Consider the following 18669-nt stretch of genomic DNA (forward strand, 5'->3'; position numbering starts at 1 on the left):
AGCTGGAAGTGGTGCTGTGGCTCAAGTGGTAGAGTGCTAGCCTTGAGCTGAAGAGCTGAGGGACAGTGCCCAAGCCCAGAGTTCAGGCCCCACAACTGGACCACCCCCCCCCAAAAAAAAGAACCACTGGGGCCTAGCTTATTTGTATTTTATTTTTAAATATTTCTTTCTTTTTCTTTTTAATTTTATAATTATAGTTTATCAAGTCAGAAAATGAATCTAACATCTCAAATGATAACATAAAATAATTGCTTAGAATACACAGCATTTATGGGAAATTTAAAAAATTGTTTAGTATTTAAATTATGAAAATTCTACTAGGTAAGGTGGCTTACACCTGGGTAATCTCAGCCCCATGTAAAGTGTCTGAAGCCAGCCAAGGCAAAAAGTAAGTAAGCTTCCATCTCAACAAATGTTATTGGACAAACATTATGGTACACTTCTGTATTACAGCTATGGGAGGAAGACTGTTGGTTGAAGGATTATGGTCCAGACTCACTCAAACAAAAACATGTAACCTAAAATGTAATCTAAAGCAAAAAAGGTGAAAGATGAAATGTAGACCAGTGTTGGTGGCTCATGCTTATAATCCTAGCTAATCAGGAGGCTGAAATCTGAGGATCGAGGTTCAAAGCCAGTCCAGAGGAGAAACTGTGAAACTCTTATCTCCAGTAAACCACTCAAAAAAGCCAGAAGTGGAGCTATGGCTTAAATAGCAGAGCTTGCCTTGAGCAAAAGAAACTTAGGTACAGTGCCCAGACCCAGAGTTCAAGCCCCAGGACTAGCAAAATAAAAGGGGGGGGGGGAGGAATTAAAGGTGTGACTCAAATGATAGAGTGCCTGCCTAGGAAACTTAAGACATAGAATTCAAACCTCAGTATCACCACAAAACAAAACGAAGGAAAAGGGAAATAAGAAAATTATATTATTTACTCCAAAAACTCTCCAAACTACTGAGTTTGTTTGGTGATATAATTCTTGCCTATAGGAAGAAGTCAAGGTCAACTCAGAAGCTGTTCCCAAAATGCAAATGTACCTTATAAATAATTTCATTCAATCAATAGGGTCTTCGTCCTTCTGCTGAACCAAATCACAACCAGAGGCAAGAGTTAAGAGACCGTGGAGAAGAAACTGCATCCCAGGAGCTACAATTTAGGAAAAAGGACATGAAGGACCAGGTTAAAAACAGTTGAATTCTAGGGCTTACATGTTTTAGTCCCTTTTCCTCAGTATGCCTCAGTGTGCAAATACTGAGCATGTGAAGAACCAAGCTTGGTGTTTTAGGGGACACAGAGCCCAAATTTTACTTACTTGGGGTGTATACCACCAGTTAATCATAATGTGTTTACCTTGGGTCACTTATTTAACTTATTAACTTATTTAACATTAGTGTTCCCAGGGCTATGCTGTCCATGTATAGCAAGCTGGATGCTAGCTTAAAAACACAGACATGTATTTTCTCACAGTTCTGGAAGCTGCAAGTACAGAATCAAAGTAATGGCATTCTACACTCTTCACGGCCTCCATCTAACTTAGAGGGGATCTTTGTGCCTCTTCCTACCTTCTGATGCTTTCCTGGCAATATTTGGCATTCCTTGGTTTGCAGTTGCTTGCATCATTCTAACATCTGCCTTTTGAAACAGGGTGGCATCTCAGTTTTCACCTGGTCATCTTCAAAGGGAGCCACTTTGCTCCATGACTGCATGTTAACTAGTTGTCTCTGCAATGCCCCTGTTCCCAAATCAGGCCATGTTCTAAGGCGCCAGGAAACAGGACTTCAGCAGAGTTCATTTGGTTTTGTTTTTGAGATGAGGTCTCTCTAAGCTGCCCAGGTTACATCTTAAACCACAGAGCTCAAGGATCTATCTGCCTTTGCCTCCTGAATAGTTGGGAGTGCACCATCTTTTCAGCTTCCACCTATCTTTAGAGGGAATGAATTTCAACCTATAACATAATCTGAAATCAACATTGGATGCATAACTATGTCAGTGCATTTAGGGTCCTGTATGAGCATAGGATCTGTGCAAGCCCATGTATCTCTCATAGGGTGTGAAGAACCATCCATGGCCAAAACATGGCAGATTATGATGTTTGAGAATAACACATTTTGAATGCTTATGTCACTTCTTAAAAAAAGTATGGATTTTGGGGCTGGGAAGATGGCTCAGTGGTAGAGTGCTTGCCTTGCATGCCTGAGGCCCTGGGTTCGATTCCTCAGCACCACATAAGCAAAAACGAAAAAGGCCGGAGGTGGCGCTGTGGCTCAAGTGGTAGAGTGCTAGCCTTGAGCTGAAGAGCTGAGGGACAGCGCCCAGGCCCAGAGTTCAGGCCCCACTACCGGACACCCCCCTCCCAAAAAAGTATGGATTTTATAGAGACTACTTTTAAGTTGTTCACAAATGTTAGAGTATTTGGGTTGGCTTTGCTTTCCAGGAATATTGGAAGCAGCTAGAAGAAATACGTCAACAGTATCACAATGACATGAAGGAAATCAGGAAGAAGATGGGGAGAGAACTGGAGGTAAATTCACCCTTCTAGAAGGAAACATTGTTCTTCCAGTTTAGAGTTGACTAAATTAGTAGATACTGAAAATGATTAACTTAAATGTAGTGATCAGATGTGCAGGAGCTGCAGCCTGGGGAAGGTTTTCTCCAGAGCACCGTGTGGCTCATGCTCAGATCCTTATGCATTGACAGCTTTACATGTAATGGGTCTGAGATGGGAGTTCTGACACCAAAAAGATGGGTAGAAGACCGTCCTTTCCTCCATCCCTCCTTATCTTCCTCCCATCTTCTTTCCCCCTTCTTTCCTTCCATTTCTTTTTTTCCTTTCTTCCTTCCTTTCTTCCATTTCTTCCTTCCTTCCTTTTTCTCTTTCTCCTTTCCTTTCCTTCTCATTTCCTCCCTCCCTCCCATCCTTCCTTCCCTTCCTTTCCTTCTTCCTGTTAGGAGTTTAGGGGAAGGTTTGTGAAGTTGCCCTTTAGACATGAGGACTTTCCAATTTAAGTCCTATTTCTGGACAAGTCATAATGGTAAGAAAACTTACTGAGTAAGCAGGAAAACAGACAAGCAGAAAGAAAGAGGCTTACTCTGTCAGATAAAGTGTGGTTGCTAAGAGGGAGAGACACAGAGCTCTTTGACATCGGGGGTATTTATATGAAGGCAGGGTCTGACGAACAGTTATTCAGGATAACTGTGTATATTTACTCTGAATCACTCTTAGTGTTACCCTTTTATTGCTTGGGCTCTGAGTGTCTAAGTCTGACCTACTCTTTAACCCTTGATCTTTATGTTTGAACATCACCTCCAGGAAAATAATGGCATCCTGCCATGAAATCAATGTTTATCCTTGATAGTCAGAAACAGTGTATTTAGAAGCAAGAAAGATAGTGCTTCTATGTTTCTAAATGCATTGTTTCTGAACTCCTGTCTGCTGTTCACCATGCCTAATCTATCCTGCCTTGTTGCTTTTTTTTTTTTTCCCCATGCTGAGGTTCCAGCCCAGGAACTAATACATGTTAGGCCAGGACTACATAGCAGACATTTCTAGAAAAGCTATGAAAAAAAGCACCTGAAGAATAACAAGACAGTCTCAGGGAAAAAGAACCACAAAGACAACTTTTGTGGTAGGATGTGGCTCAGTGGTAGAACTGCTGCCTAGGATTATGAAGCCCCAAGTTTCACACCCAGCGCACACACACACACACACACACACACACACACACACACACACACACACACACACACTCTGGGAGTAGCTGCCTCCAATGATCTTGTCTGCAGCAGCATAATAGCATGTTCTTAATGGGCTCTGGTGAAGGGACCGAAAGTAGCTTCCAGAATTCACACAGAACCAATCTTTTTGACCATGTACCATCTGTATTAAAGGAGAACTCAAGAATCAGTCATAAAACCTATTTGGTAAAGAAGATGCACCTGAAGAAAAGGCCTGTGCAGGTAGGGATGGCTGCTGGGCCTCTGTTCTTTCCAGTGGGGTTGCTCTAGCCTAGTGCTTCTCACCTCTTCCTGTGCAACATGATAGACCCAACCGTCATGTGAGATCCTTTTATAAAGCTCAGGTCCTCTTATTCATTCCTCTTTTCTTTCTTGGTGTCTCCCCCCCCCCCCCCCCCCCCCCCCCCCCCCCCCCCCCCCCCCCCCCCCCCCCCCCCCCCCCCCCCCCTTCCCCAGGCAACCACAGAATTGCTTCCTGTCACAGCTGCTGAGTTTGCATTTTCTAGATTCATTTGCAATATGTAAATGAATCACACTGTACTCTGCTCTCTATTGTCTGGTTTCCTTCTGCATAATAATGTCACGAATTGTCCACATTGCACATATGAATAGTTTGTTACTGTGGATGGGTGTGTAAGTTGTTTCCAGCCTTTGACTATTACAAATAAAGCTGCAGTGAACATTTATGTACAAATCTTTGTGTAGACATGGTCTTCTTGTCTTTTGAATAAACCCTTTGGATTGGATTAGCTGGATCACATAGTAGGTGAATGCTTAATTTTTCTTTTTTTAATTTGTGATGTTGAAATTGAATCAAGACCTCACAAATGCTAGGCAAGTGCTCTGTCCTGAATTACAGCCTGAGCATCCTTGTTTTTCTCTTTGTTTTTCACTATATTGCCCTGGCTTGCCTTTGAACTTATGATCTTTCTGCCTCAGCCTCCTCAGTAGCTTAAGAAATTGGGATTGGAAAGTGATGAAGAGATAGGATAACTTTAGGAAAATGGGGCCTAGTGAAGGCAACTCAGAAATATGGTATTTAGAAAACATAGAAATGCCATCTTTGCTTCAGAGAGACAACAGGAGACTGAGATCTGAGGATACAGATTCAAAGCCAGCCTGGATAGAAAAGTCTGTGTGACTCTTATTTCCAATTAACTATCAAAAAGCCAGACTGGAGGTGTGGCTCAAGTGGTAGAATGCCAGCCTTGAATGAAAAAGCCAAGTGAGAATGTGAGGCCCTGAGTTCAACCCCAATATTGGCACACATACACACAAAGCAATCAACAAATTGAAGATGACGCTAACTAGGCAGGATGCTGAGTCTGAAGCTTAGAAGAGGGGAAAGGGGAAACTAGATGACACACTGCATAAGGAGTCATTGCATAAAGCTGGGACTTAATTGATAGAAATGCATGAGGCTCCCTTGTGGAAAAGAAAGGAAGAGTGGAGAGCCCAAGATAGGGCCTAAGAAACCTCAGCACACAGTTCACCTCTCAACCTTGCCTTTCAAACTCTTGTTATCCGCTGTATATAGTCTTCTTGTCTTCTTCCTTCAAATTGCCTGTCAATTTTTACAGCCCACCCTTTACATTGTCATGAGTTGGACACTTTTCTTACTTTCTTGACTCAGATCCTAAGCCTTTTAAGAGAGAGATTCTGTTGTTAAAATTATATTCTTGGGCCAAGATATGGCTCAGAGGGAGTGCTTACCTAGTATGCATGAAGTACCGAGTTCAATTCCTAGTCCTAGAAAAATATATACTTGAACTGGATTGGGTTGGATTGGACTGTACTAGAGCAATGAACACTTCATCACACTATAGAATTTTTACCCATTGCAATGCCCATGATAAATCCACAAATATCTCAATTTGTTGCATTCTATGCCTGAGTTTTTGATGAATGACTGACTTTCCTTAGTAAAGGCATGCTTTTGTTTTCAAATCAATCACCCAATTCAATCTAAAAATCAGATCATAGAAGTACCAAGTGCTGTGAATTCAGAAGTTGGAAAATAAAATTAAATGACAGTATTGTTTTTATCTTAAATTCCAGGACATTGAAAGACTTAAAAACAAAGTAGGCTTCAGAACACAAAGGAAAGTAAAATTCCTGAACAGAAATATAAAGCTAAAGTAATAAACTTTTTTTTTTCTTTTGATTTCATGTTAGAAGGCTGCCTATGGGTTTATCCCTTATAATCTGGGTTGCCTACCTAATTTCTCCTCTATTTCATAGAATAACCCTATTTAGTGATTAGATTAATGATTTGAAGTAGTTGTTATCAAAATAAATTGACCCAAGGGATTATAATTGTAAAGCTTTTATTGAACTGCTAAACAAAGACTTTTTAAATTTTGTTTTGTTGCCTTCTAGAGGGGGGTAAAGTTTGAAATTCCCTTCGACAAGTGTGTTTCTGGTGAAGACTCCTTCCAGGAGGATGAGGTAAGTCATAAAAATAGACATTTCAGCTAAGAGAAAAGTTTTATGACATTGTTCTATGGGCTCTAGGGGCAAATTCCATTAAATAGTCCTAGAAGGGGCTCGGGTATTCAAGTTTTCTAAGTGTGTGTGTGTGTGTGTGTGTGTGTGTGTGTGTGTGTGTGTGTGTGTATGTCTGTTTGTAAGCACCAGGGCTTGAACTCGGGGTTTTATGTTCTGCTTAGCTTTTTCACTTGAGGCTGGCACTCTTCTACTTGAGACACACTTCCACTTCCAGATTTTTACTGGTTAGAGATAAGAGTTTCTTGGATTTCCTTTTATTTTTTTTTGTGGGGGTGTCCGGTCGTGGGGTCTGAACTCTGGGCCTGGGCGCTGTCCCTCAGCCCTTCAGCTCAAGGCTAGCACTCTACCACTTGAGCTACAGCGCCATTTCCGGCTTTTTTCTGCTTATGTGGTGCTGAGGAATCGAACCCAGGGACTCATGCATGCGAGGCAAGCACTCTACCACTGAGCCAACTTCCCAGCCCCTTTCTTGGATTTTTTACCTGGGCTCAAAGCCAGCCCAGGCAGGAAGATCCTTGAAATTCTTAGCTCTAATTAAGCCAAAAGCTGAACTGGAGCTGTGGCTCAAAGTACAGTGCCAGCCTTGAGTAAAAAAGCAAAGTGACAGTGAGGGGCCCTGAGTTCAATAGTAGCTTACACATAAACACACACAACTATGTGCAACTCTGCTTAATAGTTACATATTGAATACTTAACATACATCTTAGTAATACTTAAAAAAAAGAATTGTAGCCTCTTCCCAAGGTTTATTTCTCATGAAACACTGTGGAACTGCTTTAGGTAATGGTTGCACTAACTGACAATTTGACCTTCGAGGATGGCATGAAGTTGAAGGAATACAGACAGATGAAGGGGCAAGAAGAGTACACAGACAAAGCCTCTGAAGAGCTTTGTGGCCCAGAAACTGGTAGGTGTTCCTTGAAAGCTGTGGATGAGCAGGAGCCATTTCATTAGCTCAAATGTTCCACTTGGCTCCTGGGTCTCTTCCTGCTTATACTTGCTGCTCCTGCACACCAGGGCAGCTCCTCCTCTGAAATGTTCTGGATTCTTCCTCCTCCTTCTGCCCAGTATGGCTCACTCATGACTTTGTCATCCTTCAGCAGCATAGTAACAGAGATGGTGGGAGCTTGAATCCCAGCTGATGCTGTACTTTCTGATCATAGAATCATCTTCTATGTTACATACTTCCTCTTAGGAGTAGTAATAGCCACACTGGGTACTGTGAGGAAAATAATCTCACCATATGACAGGGGAGATATGATATAGAGGATACCAGCCATGTGCTATGGTTTAACAAATGGTATTCCCTTCCTCTATGCTTTCCCCATTTTATTGCCCTATTTTCTAAAGGGTTCCTCTTTATTCTCTACCTGGTTGCCATACTATTACTACTACAACTACTACTACTAATAAACAACCAAACAATAATAATAGTTATAATAACTAATATTTATTATAAGCACTATATTACAACAATTTTGCAATATAATAGTTATAACATAGTTAACTATTAATAGTAGCTATTATATAATTTCTGGAGTGTAAAGTCAATTCTACATAGTTTCACACTTAATGCTGACTAGCTGATCTCCCAGTGACCCACTTTTCCCACCCTAGCTTCCTTTCTTTCCAACAACCATAATGGGGGTCATGCAGCCTGCCAGAGCACCCATCTTACCCTATACCAAATGTGAACCTGAATGGCTCAGTTTCCCTTCCTGGAGTACTTTTTGCCTCATATCTTTCTGGAGCATCATTACTCAAGTGACAAGGCATTTGACTGAGGCTCTCCCTTGAGCTGCATATTGTGAATGGTGGTTAGGGAACTCTTTTTGTAACCTAGACACTGCCCTCCTCCATACCAAAGAAGTGTCACAAGCAAAGGAAAGGAGGCATAAAATATGTCCAGAGAGCTGTGGCATGGCTCAGTGTCAGTGCAAATACCTATATTGAAAAAACAAATACAAAAAATAAATAAAAGGGGCTGGGAAGGTGGCTCAGAGGTAGAGTGTTTGCCTTGCATGCATGAGGCCCTGGGTTCAATTCCTTAGCACCACATAAGCAGAAAAAGCCAGAAGTGGTGCTGTAGCTCAAGTGGTAGAATGCTAGCCTTGAGCTGAAGAGCTGAGGGAAAGTGCCCAGGCCTAGAGTTCAGGCACATGACTGAAAAAAATAAAAATAAAAAATAAACAAAAACAAATATAAAAAACCAAAAAGCAAAAAACAGTGGGCACCAGTAAGCTGAGATCTGAGGATCATAGTTCAAAGTCAACCCAGGCAGGAAAGTCCTTGAGGTTCTTATCTTTAGTTAACCACCAGAAAGCTGGAAGCAGAGTTTTGGCTTAAGGGGTTGAGCACCAGCCTTGGGTGAAAAAGCTAAGTTACAGCACCTACACCTTAGTTCTGGGCACAAAAATGAAAACAAGGGGAGAGAGAGAGAGACAGAGAGACAGAGAGAGAATAGATTGTGTTCTGTGGAAAGTGATTGGGTTCTCCCACATGATTCAATGAATGTGTTTATTCATGTCACTAATTATCTTTCACAGTCAGTTAAATTCATCAGTTACAACTTTTACTACCGTTTGTCAGCTTCCTAAGCTCTGATCTTAGATTGCCTTGGTACCTGAGCACTTTAGTTTGATGCAGTGTAGTCACACCCTGGCTGCTTTGGAGCTAATAAGTGATTCTCTTAGACACAGAGTGCTGCCCGCAGGCTGCCACAGCTGCAACAAACAGGAGGCACTGGGATGCCAGAGCACCCACGACTCTGCTGCAAATGATGGCAGCAGCCGACGTCACCTCCGCCTGCCCCACCATGCCTGATGGTAAGTCTGCTCTGTTAATGCCAGTTGGCACTAAGGAAGACCAGGGGGCCCAAACAGTTGTGTTATCAGAACTCACTGTGTTGGAATAAATTTCCTTTTAAGTTTAGTCTCTACTGATTTTGTTCCAAACACCTTGCAAAGGCATTTGTTTTCTCCTCCACCCACTGGAGACACTTGCCTGATAATTGTCCCAAAGAACTGACCACTCTTGCCAGGCAAAAGAAAAGGAAGAAAAATCCAGGATGCAACAAGCTGTTTGTTTATTTTTGCCAGTCATGGTGCCTGAACTCTGGGCCTGGGCAGTGTCTCTCAGCTCTTCAGCTCAAGGCTAGTGCTCTATCACTTGAGCCACAGCACCACTTCCAGCTTTTTCTGCTTATGTGGTGCTGAGGAATCGAACCCAGGGCCTTATGCATGCAAGGCAAGCACTCTACCACTGAGTCACCTTCCCAGCCCCACGACTTTTTTTTTAAAGTGATGTGAAAGCTAGGCACTGGGTAGCTCACACTTGTAATCTAAACTACTCACAAGGTTGAGATCTGAAGATTGCAGTTAGAAGCCAGAGAGGAAAGTCCATTAAGACTCCTGATCTTCAGTTAACCAGCAAAAAGCTGGAACAGGATGGCAGAGCATTGAGCCAAATGAAAGAGGGAGGACCTAAATGCAAGCCCCAGCATCAACACAAAATAAAGAAAAAAATTAAAGTGAGGGTGAAGAAAGGCAATTGAATTGATACGTCCTCTAGTGTCAGCTTAATGATTTCCCAAGTCATATGTTTCACCAGTGAAGTTGGAATTGAAAGATTCATTTTCCCAAGATTTCAAGAACTGACAGTGTAAAGATACATATACTTCCTAAGCCAATGGCTATTTATCTATTTGCTTATTTATTTAGAAGAAAAAGGCAACCCTTTTAACATTAGCTCTCCATATCCTTGACTTCAACCAACCACAGATGGAAATTTTTTTTTGTTGTTTTTTTGCGCCAGTCCTGGCACTTGAACTCAGGGCCTGAGTGTTGTTCTTGAGCTTCTTTGGCTCAAGGTTAGCTATCACTTAAGCAAGAACTCTGCTTACAGCTTTTTGGGGGCAGTTTGTTGGAGATAAGAAGTCATATGGACTTTCCTGCACAGGCTGGCTTCAAACCTTGATCCTCAGGTCTCAGCCTCCTGAGTAGCTAGGATTACAGATGTGAGCTACTGATGCCCAGCAGAAAATATTTTTTAAAAAAATTAGTAAAGGCCAGGCACTGGTGGCTCGAGCCTATAATTCTAACTTTTCAGGAGGGCAGGATTTGATGATTTGAGGTTCAAAGCTAGTCTGGGCAAGAAAGTCCATGAAACTTCCATCTCCAATTAACTAGCAAACAGCCAGAAGCGGAGGTGTGACTAAAGTGGTAGAGCATCAGCCTTGAGTGGGAAAAGCTAAGAACCCAGGTGATGAGTTCAAGCCCCATTACTGGCAGGTATGTGTATGTGTATGCGCACAAACACACACACACACACACACTCACACACACACACACACACACACACACACACACACACACACACACACAAACTGAAAAACAAAAGCTTCTGTTTATTCCATAAACAATTCAGCCTACCAGCTATTTATATGGCAGTTACACTGTATTAGAGATTAAGTGGATATGCTTGGGTTATATGCAAATATTACTCTACTATATGCAAGAGACTTGAGCACCCACAGATTTTTATATTCTTGGGGGTCCTGAAATCATTCCTCCTTAGATACAAGGAATGAATGTATATAATAACTGAAGTTAATAAGTGTATGTACGTGAGTTGGCTTATAAATCAATAAGGCAATTGAGGTGGATACCTAACTTTAAAATATGTTTTATCACAACAAAAAAGGCCTTTTTTAAACACAAATCTTCTTCAGAGCTAAAGAGACCAAGAATGCTTATTTTCCCTTATATGTGGAAGCTAGAATTAGCTTATAAACCTATAAGTAAATATGTTGAGTGGTATGCAAGTGTATACACCTGTATTAACTGAAATATGGTAGTTTCAATGTAGAACTCAAATAGTGAAATTCCTTAGAAAGGCACAATAAAAATTCAACAAAATAAACAAGAAGGGGGTGGGGTCAAGGGGAGTTGGGTAGCCAGTGAAGAGAAGAGAGGGAGAATGCAATCAAGAATTCAATGTATGTACTACAAACTTAAAAGGAGTGAAGGAAAGGGTAGGTCAGGGAAGGAAAGGAAAGGTAAGAATGCCGAAAGGGGTGACACTGTTAAATGGCAACTCCTGTACAACTAAATAAAAAAAGTATTAAAAAAAAAACCCATGAATTCTTCACCAGCTATATGACAATAAGATACTCCATTTTTGAACTTCATTTGTATTTTTTAAAGCTTTCATTGCTACTAGAATTTGAACTCAGGGGCTGTACCAGGCAGGCTGTCTCCCACTTAAGCCATACTCCCAAGTGCACGCCCCCCTCCTTTTCTTGGCTTTGGTTATTTATTTTTTTGTTTTTGTTTTTGGGTCTGGTTGTGGGGCCTGAACTCTGGGCCTGGGCGCTGTCCCTCAGCTCTTCAGCTCAAGGCTAGTGCTCTACCACTTGAGCTACAGTGCCACTTCCAGCTTTTTTCTTTTTGCTTATGTGGTGCTGAGGCATCGAACCCAGGGCCTCAGGCATGCAAGGCGCTCTACCACTGAGCCACCTTCCCAGCCCTGGTTATTTATTTTTTAAATAGGTTCTTGAATTTTTGCCAGTGGTGGCCTAGACCTCAATTCTCCTATTATGTCTTTTGCATGGCTGGGATACCAGGTCCATTCCACCATGCCCAGCTTATTTGTTGGAGTCTCTCTAACTTATCTCAAATTGTGATTCTCCCAATCTCTACCTCCCAAGTAGCTGGGATTGCAGGCATCTCCCAACATACCAAGGATAATAAGTTCTCTGTTACTTCAGTCAGATGAGATGTGGGATTACCTCTAAGGTTCCGATACATTATGATTTAATGAACACTCAAATGAAGAAGCATTTTTATTTATTTATTTGCCAGTCCTAGGGCTTGAACTCAGGGTCTGGGCACGGTCTCTGAGCTTCTTTCATTCTACTACTTGAGCCACAGATCCACTTCCAGCTTTTTTAGTAATTTATTGGAGATAAGAGTCTCACAGACTTTCTTGCTTGGTCTGGCTTCGAACTGCCATCCTCAGATCTCAGCCTCTTGAGTAGTTAGGATTACAGACATGAGCCACCAGCACCCAGCCATTTTTATTTTTAATAACATAGTTTCCTCCTCAGATGGCAAAGTGATTGTGATGGAAGGTGGTCCAGAAAACAGGAAGCAGTGGCAGCGTGAAGCACCAGGGACTTTGATGGCTGTTTTGGCAGCAGCACATCTGAGTAGCTCATTTCCTGCCAGCGAAGAAGAACCTGGTATAATAGTTTATTTGTTTGCTAATTTCTAGCCCACGTTAATTACCCAGGAAAGAAATCCTGTACTCATTAGCAGTCACAATTGGCGTCTGGTGTCCAGTAGTCTGGATCTGCTTATTTTAGACAATCTGTATACATGGAACATGTGTAGTTTTATTGTCTCTGCTTCCCTCACTTTGTATAATGTTTTCAAGGTACATTCATGTTGTAACAAAAGTCAGAACTTCATTGCTCTTCTCTCTTGCTCTGAGTCAAGGCTCATTATATTGCCCAGGCTAAGCATTAAAATAACATTAAAAGTCTTCGGAGTTGCTGGGATGACAGGCACACATCACACCTAGCTTTCCTCCTTTTCCTCCTCCTCTCACTTTCCTCCCTCTTTCTCCTTTTCCCTCTCCTTCTTTCCCCTCTCCCTCAGATGGCTTTGCACATTTCACTTAGCACTTCATAAGGGGATGGGCATTTGACTTGTTCCCATCTATGGGCTGTTGGAAATAATGCTGCTATGACTTTCTTTTTGGTCAGTCCTAGGGCTTGTACTCAGGGCCTGAGCACTGACCTTGAGCTATTGTGTAACTTGAGACACAGCTCCACTTCTGGCTTTTTTTTTTTGCCAGTCCTGGGGCCTGGGCACTGTCCCTGAACTTCTTTTGCTCAAGGCTTGTGCTTTACCACTTGAGCCACAGCCCCCCTTCCGGCTTTTACTATGTATGCGGTACTGAAGAATCGAACCTAGGGCTTCATGCATGCTAGGAAAGCACTCTACCCCTAAGCTGTATTCCCAGCCCACACTTCTGGCTTTTTGTGGTTAACTGGAGATAAGAGTCTCATGGACATTTCTGGCCTGGCTGGCTTTGAACCACAATCCTCAAATCTCAGCCTCCTGAGTAGCTTGGAATACAGGAGTGAGCCACCAGTGCTTGGCCCCTGCTATGACATTCTTGTACATACCTTAGGTGGACTTACATTTTCAACTTTTGGGACCCATAACTAGTTTTATTTTTTGTTTTTTTTTGGGGGGTCCATTGTGGGGCCTGAACTCTGGGCCTGGGCGCTGTCCCTCAGCTCTTCAGCTCAAGGCTAGTGCTCTACCACTTGAGCTACAGTGCCACTTCCAGCTTTTTTCTTTTTGCTTATGTGGTGCTGAGGCATCGAACCCAGGGCCTCAGGCATGCAAGGCAAGCGCTCTACCACTGAGCCACCTTCCCAACCCCATAGTTTTTATTTTTTATTAATATTAAGCTCTTGATGCATTTTGTCAAAGCTTTGAAGATGTAATACTATAAGTCTAGAGATAACTGTTTGCCATTTCAGAAATTTTAATTTGCTTTGTTTAGACCTATACCAAATGCTACTAACAAGTGACACAAATTTCCAAGGATAGTAGACTCATTTTCTTGAATATAATCAACAACTACTGATTAAAAGGACTAGCAGCTTTGTAGATGATAATCTAGTTTGGCTTAGCGCTTACCTGGATCAGTTCATTTTTTGATGTCAGTGGACTCAAACTATTCCACTATGGGCAATAAAAATGCATTACAATAGTCTATCTCCAATTTTGAGCAAGGTTATGCTTTTGTTTTTCTCTAGATCATCGCTATGTTGCCTAGGCTGCACTTAAACTCCTAGGCTCAAATTATCTTATCTCAACAACCAGCGTAGCTGGGACTATAAGCATACACCACACTCTGCCTGGCTCAATAATATTTTTTTGAATAACAGATTTTTTTATTGGTTTAAAATGCCTACTATATAACTTATCCCATCTTTGTTTAAATTTATTTATTCTGAAGTGATTTCTATTGATGCATAAATATAATTTCCTATATCTGTATTATTATTATTATTTTTGGTCCGGTTGTGGGGCTTTAACTCTAGTCCCTCAGCTCTTCAGCTCAAGGCTAGCGCTCTACCACTTGAGCCACAGCTCCACTTCCGGCTTTTTTCTTTTTGCTTATGTGGTGCTGAGGAATCGAACCCAGTGCCTCATGCATGCAAGGCAAGCACTCTACCACTGAGCCACCTTCCCGGCCCATCTGTATTATTTTTGTAGGAGTTTTAGACGATAGTGAGATAAATTTCTTCTATAAGACATAATGCATAAAATATAAACATTTACAGTTGCTATTTATAAAGTTTTAGAAGAATATGAATGTTATATATGAAATATGTATTTATGTGTAGCTAGCTATTGCTTTGGTGTAGGAGATTGAACCTAGGACCAAGCACATATTATGCACTCACACTATCACTAAGTTACACTCCTGGGTTCTTTGTACAATATTGGTAGGCAGCAGTAAATAATGGTTAAGACTAGAAATTGTTCTCATATGTGATATGAATTCTGGCTCTGATTCTCTCAATAAGATAATCAAACTAATCTCTTATTACCTCATGTATAAACTCATTTATGAGTGTGTGTGTGTGTGTGTGTGTGTGTGTGTTTGTGCGTGCTAGTCCTGGGGCTTGAACTCAAGGCCTGGGCACTCTCTGAGCTTTTCTGCTCAAGGCTAGTATTCTACCACACTTCTCCCCACTTCTGGCTTTTTTGGTGGTTAACCGGAGATAAGACTCTCACAACTTTCCTGCATGGGCTGACTTTGAACAATGATCCTCCTATCTCATTAGCTGTGTAACTAGGATTACAGGCATGAGACACCAGTATTACTCTGTTTTGGTGATGACTGGAAGGTTTTGCCATCATGGTTGTGCAATTCATTAGAGGATTTTTGGTATATACCGTTTATCAGATGTCTACTCAGAGTGGCCTTACTCTCACTTTGTCATTTCCTTAACAATAGGAACTTTAAAACAATATCTTCCTAAAGAAGATGAAGAGGAGGTGGAAATGACATCTGGCATTGGAGTAGACAAGGAACAACTGGAAGCAGGATCTGATGGTAATGATACGTAAGTAACTCATTAGCAGATAACCTAAACAGAGCACTGCGCAACACTGAAAATGCTGTTATGGGATGGGAGGTGGTTGAGGCCTAGCTAAAGAGATTACATTTTCCTATCTGCATGGATTCATTCTGGGATCTCCATTCTTCTCCTGGCATTATTTTGTATATTTCCATTAGTAATATTTGTCTAATTACTATGGCTGTATCATTCCATTTGAAACGTGGTAGAGCTATGGCCCACACTTTTTCCTGAACTCCATGTTTTCCTTCAAAATGGTCTTAGCTGTTACTTCCCTTAGTTCAACATAGATATCTTTACATCCTTCTATAGTGTCATGAGAGACTTGGGTGAGATATTAATAGCAATAATGTATTTGTTGATTAAATATGGCAATTGACATCTTTGTGATTATAAAATGTTAATATACTATCAATCTATCTACAACAATATGTCTGGGAACATGTATATACTGTGGAATGTCTAACCCAACCTAATTTATACATACACATATATCCCTAATTACTATTTGCGCTGAGACACTTCAAAGAGCTTTAGCAGGTATTCCTCTTGTTTAACTGCAGCTTTGTACCTTTGATGGACATTTCCAATTTCCCTTTGCTGCCTCCCTATCCTTGGCAACCACCTATCCTATTATTCTCTACTTCTAAGATTTACATTGCTTTAGTTTCCACATATAGGATGAGATCATGTGATTTCTTTTAGGCCCACTTAGCATAATGTCCTCTGGGTTCATCCATCACAAATGACAGAGACTTTTCTTCTGTTTATGTTGTGCTGGTACTGGGACTTGAACTCACAGACTGGGTGTTGTGCTTAAGGCTGGCACGGTACCACTTGAGCCACAGCTTTATTTCTAGCTTTTTGTGGTGAGTAATTAAAGCTAAGAGTTTCATGGGCTCTCCCAGGGTTGGCTTTTGAACCTCGCTCTTCAGATCTCAGCCTCCTGAGTAGCTAGGATAACAGAGATGAGCCACCCATGTCTGGCTTTTCTCTTCTGTTTTACTTTATTTATGCCTAAATAATGATTATGCATTGATAGTTGTTATGATCGTGCTTATGCCTTAGTGGCAGAGCACTTGCAGGCATGCAGAAAGCCCCGAGTTTTATCACCAGCACTGAAAAATAAAATTGTGTCCATTTATTTTACTCTTAAAATTTTTCATGTGTCTTGTAATTTTAGTTAGAGGTTTTGCTCTCCTGGAAAGTAAATTTTTGTTTTAGTTCCCTTTCTCTTCTTGCATGCCTCCTATACACCTTAGTAAGTCTTTGTATCCTCCCTCCATTCATGGTGGCTGGAACCCCTGAAGAATGAGGGTGTCTAGAAAAGTTCCAGTAATGTGGATTGTCTGTTCTGGCTCAAATCTCTGGGAGAAAAATTCTTCCTAGGAAATTTATAACCATGGATTTGACTTCACTTAGGTTTGGAGATTGAATTGTAATACTTAGGTGGTCTGAATATACTTACTTTGAGAAATTATCATTAAAATTTGCATTGAAAGAAAATAATACTCCTGGGATAGCTAGAAGAACTAATACGAAACACCCTGGAGTTATAAGCATTGGATTTTTTTTTCTGCTAACACTCTACTGAAAATGAGCTCACAATTGGAAATTTAAAAACTAGTTCTACCCAGTTCAGACCGCCTTAAAACAAAGCAAAACAGCTAGGCACTGGTGCTTCATGCTAGCTACTTGAGAGCCTGAGATCAGAGGTTCAAAGTCAGCTCAGGGTGGACAAATTTGAGACACTCTTATCTCCAATTAGCCAGCAAAAATTCTGGAGTAGACATATGATTCAAGTAGCTGAGCACCAGCCATGAACAAGAAAGCTGAGCAACAGTGTGAGGTCCTGAGTTCATACTGAGAAAAATTAAAAAAAGGTAAAACAAAAAAGAACGCCAGAGTCTACCATGAGAGATAGCAAATGCAGTAAATAATTGAATTAGGCCATTAAAAACTTCAGATAAGCTGGTCACAGGTGGCTCACACCTGTAATCCTAGCTACTCAGAAAGTTGAGATCTAAGGATCACTGTTTGAAGATGGTCCAGGCAGAAAAGTGTGTGAAACTCTGATCCCCAATTAATCACCAAAAAGCTGGCTGTGGATCAAGTGGTAGAGCACTAGCTTTGAGCTGAGAAAGCTCAGGGACAGTGTTCAAGGCCTGAGTTTAAGCTCAGGACTATCAAAAAACAAAGCAAAACAAACAAAAACCTTTCAGATAATATAACTTAACTATGAAGACTATAGTATTCTTTATCTAAATTTACTTAATTCAAACAGTTAAAGGGCAAAGGGATATAGAGCATTCACTTAGCTTTCTGTTTCAGAAAACTTTTTGATAGAAAATATAGACACTTAAGATATAAAAAGCATAATATATACACAAGCCAAAAAAGTCATTTGTCATTACGAAAGATTATACATTAAATATAAATGCATGTGCTAGTGTTTTCTTTTTCTTTCTGTGTGTGTGTGTGTGTGTGTGTGCCCGTGTGCGCGCGCACGCCAATATTGGGGTTTGAAGAGGATCAGGGGGCTTCCCTGAGCTTTTTCTTTTTTGCTCAAGGTTGGCACAACACTACTTTAAAAGTAAGCTCCACTGCTGATTTTTTGGAGGTTAACTGGAGGTAAGTCTTATGGACGTCACTGCTCACACTGGCTTCGAATTGTGATCCTCAGATCTCAGCTTCCTCAGTAGCTGGGATTATCAATGTGAGCCACTGGTGCCTGGGTTTCTCTTTGCTCTTATTGAGTATAAATGGATAGTGATACTTAAAGGTTGAAACATGAGTCCAACTAAACAGAGAAATGTTTTTCCCAACATTGGTTGATAAGTGTATAGAAAAGCCAGACGGTTAATAAATAATTTATTACTTGAGTATGCAATTTTGGTATATGTGCCAATATTGAGGGTTTGAACTCAGGACCTTGTGCTGTCCACTGGCCTTTTCTGTTCACATCTGGTGCTCTACCATTTGCACCACACCTCTACTTCGAGATAAAAGTCTCACAGAGCCATGAGGCAGTGGCTTGTGTCTGTAATCCTAGAGACTCAGAAGGTTGAGATCTGAGGATAGAGGTTCAAACCCAGCCCAGGCAGAATATTCTGAGACACTTATCTCTAATTAAGCATCAAAAAGCCAGAAGAAGAGCTATGGCTCAAGTTGTAAGAGCACTAGGCTTGAGCACAGGAGGCTCAGAGATACTATCTTGGCCAGCAGGTATATACACACACACAGACACAGACACAGACA

The 18669-nt window shown here is 41.2% G+C and overlaps 2 protein-coding genes across 2 annotated transcripts in view; one reads left to right on the forward strand and one right to left on the reverse strand.

Annotated features, from left to right (window-relative positions):
• Positions 1-18669, forward strand: part of Nek5 (NIMA-related kinase 5) — a 47166-nt gene that overhangs the window by 27158 nt on the left and 1339 nt on the right. Inside the window, exons 12-19 of the mRNA XM_013034815.1 lie at positions 454-469; positions 1065-1178; positions 2434-2520; positions 6114-6182; positions 7023-7149; positions 8942-9067; positions 12349-12483; positions 15288-15396. Of these exons, the coding sequence (XP_012890269.1) occupies positions 454-469; positions 1065-1178; positions 2434-2520; positions 6114-6182; positions 7023-7149; positions 8942-9067; positions 12349-12483; positions 15288-15396 (783 nt within the window). The remainder of the gene's footprint in view (positions 1-453; positions 470-1064; positions 1179-2433; positions 2521-6113; positions 6183-7022; positions 7150-8941; positions 9068-12348; positions 12484-15287; positions 15397-18669) is intronic.
• The window catches only part of Alg11 (ALG11, alpha-1,2-mannosyltransferase), a 30130-nt gene continuing 12528 nt past the window's right edge, over positions 1068-18669 (reverse strand). The window contains exon 5 of the mRNA XM_013034849.1: positions 1068-1145. The gene's annotated coding sequence lies outside the window, so the exon portion shown is untranslated. The remainder of the gene's footprint in view (positions 1146-18669) is intronic.

Source organism: Dipodomys ordii, unplaced genomic scaffold (assembly GCF_000151885.1).
Source record: "Dipodomys ordii isolate 6190 unplaced genomic scaffold, Dord_2.0 Scaffold197, whole genome shotgun sequence".
Taxonomy (NCBI): domain Eukaryota; kingdom Metazoa; phylum Chordata; class Mammalia; order Rodentia; family Heteromyidae; genus Dipodomys; species Dipodomys ordii.